This window comes from Dasypus novemcinctus, chromosome 27 (assembly GCF_030445035.2).
Source record: "Dasypus novemcinctus isolate mDasNov1 chromosome 27, mDasNov1.1.hap2, whole genome shotgun sequence".
Lineage (NCBI taxonomy): Eukaryota > Metazoa > Chordata > Mammalia > Cingulata > Dasypodidae > Dasypus > Dasypus novemcinctus.
The window spans coordinates 28399477-28408213 of record NC_080699.1 but is presented as its reverse complement, the minus strand read 5'-3'; the positions used below and the strand labels follow the sequence as shown (position 1 = coordinate 28408213).

The window sequence follows — 8737 nt, the reverse complement described above, 5'->3', positions numbered from 1 at the left end:
GAATTGACTGGCGATGGGCAAATGACATATCATTTGGCCAGAATGTATGCATAGCCCTTAGGGTCGGTGCATGCCAGTGCTAGACGAAATATCTAACATGATGTTGCGCACGCTTTTTTGGGGTGGATAGCGCTGTGGCTGGTTTAACCGTGAAAGATTCTCCGACGTATAGCAATAAAGGGGGGCGGAGGGTGCACCCAAGCCCTTTACGCCGAGGGAAACAAACCCGTGCCGGCGGCTAAGGTCAGGGAGTTTCACAGCAAGCAGCTTCACAGGCGGGAAGTACGGTGGGAAAGGGGGCGAGGACAAGGGCGGGATTGAGGAGCGAGTTCAGAGGTAGCAAGACGGTGGTAATGGATTTGAACAAACGAGGGAAATACACTGTCAGCGTGATCTTTGGCAAGACGGATGATTCGTCGAATGGCCCAAGGACCAAGGGTGAGACCTAGGATGATGAGCAGAACTGGAGTTAGTAACGGGAGGAGATAAGGGAGGAGGGGCTGCAGGAAGCCCCAGGAACCAGCACCTTGGGCTCGTTCAAGTCGGCGTTGGTTGAGACCTTTTTCAAGTTCTTTTAAGCTGGAGTCTACTAAACCGGTATAATTGGCATAGATGCAGCATTCTTCTCCCAGAGCTGCACATAGGCCACCTTCTTTGAGGAGGAGGAGGTCAAGGCCTCGGTGGTTTTGCAGGACAACTTCTGAAAGGGAATTGAGGGAGTCTCTAAGATACTTGACTGCATCTCGGAGGTAGATGATATCAGAGTCTACTGCTTGCCTAAGGTTTTGGAGGGCAGAGGCTTGTGTGGCTAGGGCTGCAACACCAGTGGCGGCTCCAGCTGTAGCTAGGAGGGAAGTGACAGTGAGTACAGCAGTAATAGGTTCGCGTTTGTGGAGGTAAATAGCTTCTTGAGTGTGATCAAAGGCTTCAAAGAAATGTAGAGGAGTGTGATAGATGACTCGGGGCGTGAGGAGGATGAGAACACACGTTTCTTTGGTCTTGTTAAGTGTGGCAACAGATAAGCATGGGGTAAGTCCAGTGGAAGAGCAGAGCCATTGGGTGGTGTTTAAGGGAACTAAGTATTTGGCAGAGACGTCTGGGGAGGTATAGTTGGTACAGACAGTAAGGCTAGGAGTGTGGGAGGAATGGGGGTGAATGCATAAACCTTTGGAAGAGATGTGCGTAAGAGTGAGTGGGACATGAGTAGACTGATTCCAATTGCAGGAAGAGGGGGAATCGTCGGTGGAGGAAGTAAAGAGTGGTGAAGGGATAGCAAGTGGATCAATAGAGGGGGAGGCTGGGGGAAAGACATAACCAGCAAGAGCGAGTGAGGTTGGGGTGGGAGGCATTGAGAGAGGAATAGGAGGCGTTTAGGAGTTTGAAGTAGGGACTAGAGGGGATGAGAGGATGTGGTTGAATACCTGGAGCGGGGGGGGGAAGTGGGGCTTGTAGAAGGGACGACGGCGGCCAAGGTGGAAGAGATTTTGAGGGGGGTAGATGAGGACGGAAGAAGGTGAACAGTGGGTGAGGGAGGAGGGTTAAGGAGGTGATTGGGACCAATAGCAGAGGGTGGGGCGGAGACAACACGCTTTTGGATTTCAAACAAGGCGCCACGATCATAGTTGCTCCTATACAACCGGAGTCCATAGGGGCGAGCGGCCAGCCATGTATCGTCGTTTGGGTTTTTTACGGTCAGCCAAATGAAGTCCCAACGGGAATTGTTGGCTACTTGGAGAGAGAGATACGGGTCTCTGTTGGGGGCGCTGGACCATCCATGGGCCATGGTCACACATCCCCAAGAGGGGCAGTAGAAGTGTGATGGGTCATGACAACCTCGAGCACTAGCAGGACAGATGTAAAAACCAGACACAGGGTTGAATTGAGGGCCAAGGAGACGGTTGTTTCGAGAAAGCAGGAATGCTGTATCCCCGCCTCGACAGGATGAGGAGGAGTGGTGGCCTACCTTCGCTTTTCTGATGTTGCTTACTTGGCATTCGGGACGGAAGGAAATTCCAGCAAGAGGGCAGACGTGCGTGAGAAAGGAGGGAGCGACACTAGTAACATTATAAGCGAGAATGCGCTTTTCCGGGAATGTCTGTAAGGTCCAGTTGAATGGCTGATGGGATGAGGAGCTTTGGGCAGAGGAGGCTAGAGACAACATGAGAATGAGGAGATGGATGAGGTAGGGAAGGGTAGGGGAACAGGAGGCGGGGGTGTGAACAGAGCGGGCTTGTCGGAGGAGCTGGAGAACTTGGCGCTCGATGGGGTCATCATCTTCCAGGGAAAGACGGCTTAGGCGGCGGGCAAGGAAGCGTTGTCGACGTTGTTCGCGGCGAGAAGGAGCTGATGTGGTTCTCGCGGGCGGTGATATTGGAGAGGTAGGCTCGAGTGAATTTGCTTGGGGGCGCATGGTGGTCATGGGAGGAGGGCGACAAGGGAGGTGAAAACGCCAATTAGAAGTAGAAAGGCGACAGCAAGGAGAAAGCGTTGGCGGAGGTTCCAATCTGCTGGGGCTGTAGCTGCGAGACAGACAGCTGAAAAGATTGTTAAAAAAATGAAGACTATAAAAAAGAAGTATAAAAGTGGGTGAGGGTGCGAGGGGAGTGGGAAGAGCATCTGCACTGAGAGTTCTTCTCTGATAAGTTGTAAGGCACGTTTCGGTGGAGGTCAGGCACTTGTCAGCAGCAGGTTGTAGAGGCGGCAATAAGGCTCTTCTTGTAAATTGTGCAGAGTCGAGTCTTTTGGGGAATCTGTAAAGACAAAGAAGGGAGAAGAGAGCCCTCATAGGGGAGGGACAATCAGCGGAAAGAAACTCGGAGAGAGTACTTATTTAAATATAAACATTTCAGGGAGAGGTTGGTTGGTGTTGAATTTGAGCGAATGGGGCGACATCTGGGCCTCCGCAGTCAATGTTGTCTCTAACGGAGGGCGCAGTGTACTCGTCATTCAGTGGAACTTTGGGGTTGGTGGCAGGCCTGATGTAGAGTCCAGGAACCCAGAGCGGTTGTGGCTCGGAGTCTGGGAAGACACAAGCAAAGCCTCTCCCCTGTGCTAGCAAGGGGGCTGGATCTTGCCAAAGGTTTGTGGCGGGGTCTTTCCAATGAACAAGAGGAACTTGTGAAGGTTGCCACATGGGTCCCCAATGTTTGTGAGTTGGGGAGAGTCCTTTGTTATCGAAGGTCAGGAGATTATGATGGATAAGGCAAGCAGTAATGACGTCGGCAGGGGCTTTATGGGGAGAGAAAGTTTTTTCTTTTTGAATGAGTAGCTTGAGCTGTTGGTGAGTGCGCTCAACAATTCCTTGCCCCTGCGGGTTGTAGGGGATGCCGAAATGGTGTGTGATGTGGTACATCTGCACAAAGCTGGCAAAGGTGGCACTGCGGTAGGCTGGTCCATTGTCGGTTTTTAGATCCCAGGGAATTCCCATGAATAGAATGGCTTGCCGAAGCGCTTTGATGCAATGTTTGGCACTCTCTCCTGTGAGGGGCACGGCATAACATAGGTGCGAGAAGGTATCAACTGCAACATGAAGATATTTAAGGCGCCCAAAAGCATTAACATGGGTGACGTCTAGTTGCCAGCGGGAGTTAGGCCGCAGGCCGCGGGGATTAGCTCCGCGGGGCTGCAAGGGTCCAAGGGGTAACAAAGGTGCGCATGTTCAACAGGAACGCAGATGTTTGCATGTTTTGATGGGAAGGTCTGGAAAGAGCTTCTGGATAGATCGCGCAGAGAAGTGGAATTGAGAGTGTAAAAGTTTGGCTTGGTTGACGAAGTGCCCTAGTCTTGTTTTGTCAATGAAATCTTCTCGAATGGCAGCTGGGTATACATGGCGGCCGGACACTAAGGCGTCAGCAAGAGCATTTCCTTGAGTCAGTGGTCCTGGCAGGCCAGAGTGACTTCTGATATGAGCGATGAACCAGGGTTGTTGCCTTTCTTCAAGCAGTCGCTGTACAAAGGCGAGTGCTTGATCTATAGATGAGTCGCTGGGTAGAAAGGTAGCAAGTGGGAGGCTGTGACATACCTGTAAGGTGTATAAGCTGTCTGTAAAGATGTTGAGAGGCTGGTCTGGGTAAAGGTTGAGGACTGCAGCGACAGCTAAAAGTTCACCCACTTGAACAGAAAGGTGATTGGCAAACATTACTTGTCGTGGCTCAAGCCTTCCTGGCGCATATATGACAGCAGCGAAGGCCCTTTTTGAGGCATCAGTGAAAGCAGTGATGGCGAAGGGAATTGGCTTTCTTGCGGGCAGCGGACGGAACGGGTTGAAAAATGCTAATTGAGATACACCTTGCAACAGTGGATGATGAGGATAGTGGTTATTGAAGGAGCCACGAAAGAACTCTATCAGGCTCTGCATTTGAGCATTATTCATAATAAGGGAAGTAACTTCTCTTGCATCAAAGGGCCAAACAATGGTGTGTGGCTGGACGCCGTACATTTGTATGGAGAGAAGTACTAAGTCAGTAGCTAATGTGATCCAAGCCCTTGTAAATGGGCAGATTTTTGGGTTTGACGTGTGTAGAAAAAGAAGAGGACCATCTTGCCATAGGAGACCCGTTGGGGTGACTGGTGTTGGCAAAACTAAGGCAAGGATTGGGAGATCGGGAGAGAATCGCTCTAGGCGGCATTGCTGGAGTGCAGCATTTACTTGTTGGATGGCTTCTTTGGCAGCTGGGGTGATGGTGATGGGGCGAACGACTGCAGCGGATGGACTGCATTTAGTCTGCAGGAGCTCGAAAAGGGGTTGCATTTGCGCTGTTGTGATGGGGAGTGCTGATCGAAGCCAATTGATCTGTCCGCAAAGCCGTTGGAGCTCAGTCAGCGTCATGTGATCAGAAACATGGATTTGCGGGCTGGTGGGCCAAATATATTGATGAAAATGAAAGCCTAAGAACTGGAAAGGTGGCTGGGGGTTAACTTTGTCAGGTTGCACTGTTAATCCAAGACTTGAGAGGTTCGTCATAACTGCAGAGAGTAGATCATTGAGAAGTGTGTTAGAACTTGCTGCTAAAAGAAGGTCATCCATATAGTGGATGATGTATGTGTGCTCTGGATGGAACTTAGAGCGTAGCGGCTCAATGGCATGATTGACATAGAGCTGACATATAGTTGGACTGTTCCGCATGCCTTGTGGTAGTATTCGCCATTGGAATCGGAGTGCTGCTCCTTGATTGTTGGTACGCGGGACTGTAAACGCAAATCGTGGACAATCTCGCGGGTGAAGGGGAATGGAGAAAAAGCAATCTTTGATGTCAATAGTGGCAGCATAAAAATGCTGGGGGACTGCAGTGGGATGCGGGCAACCAGGCTGGGGTGACCCCATTGGCTTAATATGCTTGTTAATTTCTCGAAGGTCGTGGAGGAGGCGAAACTTGCTTGTGTTCTTTTTGTTGATGACAAAAACTGGCGAGTTATAGGGACTGGTAGACGGCTCAATGTGCCCTGCCTGTAGTTGCTCTTCAACGAGGGCAGAGAGAGCTTGTAGTTTGTGAGTTGGCAAGGGCCACTGCTCGACCCAGATAGGCTCCTCTGTGTCCCATTCCAGAGGGATAGGGTCAGGTCTTGAAACGGGAGCAGTGGCCCCTATAAGGGGGGGGGCGGCGCAGCTAAGAAGGCTTCTGTAGTGATTCGAGCTTTTAGCTGGCTGAGTACATCTCTTCCCCACAGGATGGTTTGGACTGAGGAGAGGACGAGTGGACGAATTTGGCCTTCGTGACCCTCTCGGGCTCCAATGCAGAGGCTGAGATGTTTTCCAAGAGGTAGCAGCTCCCGTGGCGCCGATGACTTGAGGGCCAGTTTCGAGGGGCCAGAGATTAAAAGCGGCGATTTCGAAGGGAATACAAGAGATTTCAGCACCCGAGTCCAAGAGTCCGTCAAGCCATTGTCCCTCTATTTTAAGTTCTAGTGAAGGTCTTTGGTGACGTTTGATAGGCATGGTCCACATTAGGGTTTTGGAGCTTTGTGAAGGGCCTCTTGGGGGAGGGGCTGAGGCCTGCCCCGCTGGAAGTTTAAAGGCTGAGAAAAACGTTGCGCTGAGTGGCAGTCGCGGGCCCAGTGATACCCTTTGCCACAGCGCGGGCATGGCATGGGGGGACCTCTTGGTCTGTGCAGTGCTACGGCAGGGCGGGGAGCTGCCAGTTGAGGGCATTCAAAATGACCGGGCTGACCGCATCGAAAACAGGCAGAATTGGAGGCAGATGAGACAGCCATGGCGGAAGCGAAGGCAGCAGTAAGTGCTTTAGTCTGTGGGTCAATATCTCGACAAGCTAGGACCCATTCGTGCATCGGCTTATCGCGGATAGGAAGGATGACAGCTCAGAAGGGTGCGAGGCACCCATCAAGAATAAGTTCTTTTGCTAACGCAAACTGAGCGTCTTCGTTAGTAATTTTACGTTGGCATGCTTCGATAACGCGGGCAACAAATGCCGGAAAGGTTTCTTGTGAGTCCTGAAGCATTTGCGTGAACTTGGTGGATTGTTTGGTGGAAATCAAAGAAAATGACCGCTGAACGAGAACTTTCACTCGGTGCCAAAACCCTGGGTCTATGTCTACATAGGAACGAGGGTCAGCATAGTTGTTAACCCCTGTGTAGGCATCAGCTGGATCTTGGACACCTGCTCGAACATTTTCCACTACTTGTTGATCAACAGCCACTTGATAGTGAGCGCGCCATTCAAGGAACTGGCCTGGCTGAAGGATGGAATGAGCTAGAGAAATCCAATCATAAGGAAGAACAAGCTGAACCCCTAACTCTTCTATTAGTTGTTGAGCATATGGGCTATCAATGCCGTCTTCTTTAACGGCTTTGCGAAGAGTTTTAACTTCTTCTGCTGTGAAGGGAAGCCAAGTCTGAGGGCGTTGCTGCGTGGGCAGCGGGTTGAGCGGGTATAGCTGGGGGGCAGGAGAATGCACTTCGCTAGAAGCAGGTGGGGGGCTGCTGCCATACGGTGGTGGCGAGGGATGAACAGCAGCGGGGAACAGATGAGAGAATGATGGCTTAGCAGTGTCAAGGCGGCAACAAGCTGGTGGCGGGATATTTTTGGGCGCTTGACAAGATGGCGGAGCGGCTACATCACTTCTGGGTGTCTGCCAAGATGGCGGTGTACGCCAAGATGGCGGTGTAGCGACGTCGTTTCCGGGCGCCGGCCAAGATGGCGATGAAGTCGCGTCATTTCCGGGCGCCGGCCAAGATGGCGGCGAAGTCACGTCCGGCGAGGGACAAAATGGCGCAGGAGGCTTTTCCGGTTTAACGGAAGATGGTGTTTGCATCATTTCCGGGGCAGAGCCGGAAGATGACGGGACAGGGAGGGGCGGGTAAAGGCGAGAGGAAGCGCCTTTGTTCCTGCCGGCGGGCTCGGATATAAGTGAAGAAGAAGCCGGAAGTGCGCCATTTTGGGCAGAGGTGGAAGAAGAAGGAGAAAGTCCGCCATTTTGAGGAGCTGCTGAAGCGGCTTCTGTCGGCCGTGGGGAGCGCGGGCGGGGAGGTTCGCGCTCGAGAGCGGCGGCGAGCTGGTCAGACAGAGAATTTGTGTCGCCAGGATCGTCGGGCTCATAGTCATTGGGTTGCTTAACTGATTTGTCTCGGATGGCTTCTGACGGTGCACCAAGGAGACAGGCGTGTATGGCTACTAGAGCAGGCAGCAGGCCGGGCGGAAAAGACCGCTTCTCATACTCTATGGCAGAGGTGACTCGATCTATGAGTCGAGAGTATGTGTCCGGGCTCCAGAGCTGGCAGGTGGCAAGCCACGGATTAAAAGGGAGTAGCAGGTCCCAGTATTTTTGGAGCTGTTTCAGGGAAACGTGGACTCCATTGGTATCAAGCAAGGCGGCTAAAAGCCGAACCTGAGGGGTATAGTGTGAGGAGAGAGAGGCGCCCATAGTGGGAGAAGAAAAGACGGCGATGGGGTCCCTACCTGGAGAGCTGAAATGGTCGCCTGTAGACAGCAGCAGCAGCAGCAAAGAGGGGCCGGAGGGCGGTGGAAGGAAAGGATCCCGGACGAGCCCCCAACTGTGGGCAGCTATTTTGAGTTAGCAACCCAAGAGGACCGGACGGGCTTCCACGGCTCGGCGGGGAGCCCCTAGGCCAACGCGTAGGCCTAGGTTCTCCAGGTGTGGGGGACGCGCAGTAAAAACCACGGAGACAGCCTGTGAGAGTGAGCTAGTCTACTTTATTGCGGAAATACACTTGATTATATAGGGTCGGGTTAAGGGAGGGGTAGGAGCTGGGGCGGGTTAACTACGGGGCGGTAGTGGATAGGCGGAGCCGTGCAGGCAGCTATGAGGTAAGCGGTGACTAAGGAAGGGGGCAGATTATGAGTTGGCTAAGTGGGTGGGACTGGCGGGAGGGATAGCAGCGGCTGGAAAAGGGAGATAACAGGGGCTAAGAGGAGGGGTGAAGGAAGGCAGTAACAAGCTTTTACCCCAAATGAATACCCTTTATAAAAGCCAACAGATTTCTGGTACTGCACATCAGCACCCCTTTGGCAAATACAGGAAGCTACTGGGCATGGCTAAATTGTGGTGTGTAAGTGTGTGTGCATGTGTATGTGTTCATCCTCACATGGCAACTGGGGAGTGGAAAATAAGCTGAAAGTTAGTTTGAAGGCAGTATTTGAGGGTCTTAGGATGCTAAGGGCCTTGAGATTTTCTGGGGGTTTTGAAATATATATATATATACACACATATAAACATTTATATGCAGCAAATTAAATCAGTGTATAGGTGTTGTGGAACCTGC

The 8737-nt window shown here is 52.0% G+C and overlaps 1 protein-coding gene across 1 annotated transcript; it reads right to left on the bottom strand.

Annotated features, from left to right (window-relative positions):
* Nucleotides 1-501: 501 nt before the first annotated feature.
* LOC131276250 (endogenous retrovirus group S71 member 1 Env polyprotein-like) lies at nt 502-8023 on the bottom strand. The gene is made up of 2 exons (XM_058289073.2): nt 7914-8023; nt 502-2750 (listed from the first exon to the last, which is right to left on the bottom strand). The coding sequence occupies exon 2, from the start codon at nt 2417-2419 to the stop codon at nt 1391-1393; it is 1029 nt and encodes a 342-aa protein (XP_058145056.1). The 5' UTR covers nt 2420-2750; nt 7914-8023; the 3' UTR covers nt 502-1390.
* Nucleotides 8024-8737: the final 714 nt, after the last annotated feature.

Coding starts and splice junctions, on each gene's coding strand:
- LOC131276250 (XM_058289073.2), bottom strand. CDS start 2,419: ATGACCACCATGCGCCCCCAAGCAAATTCACTCGAGCCTACCTCTCCA.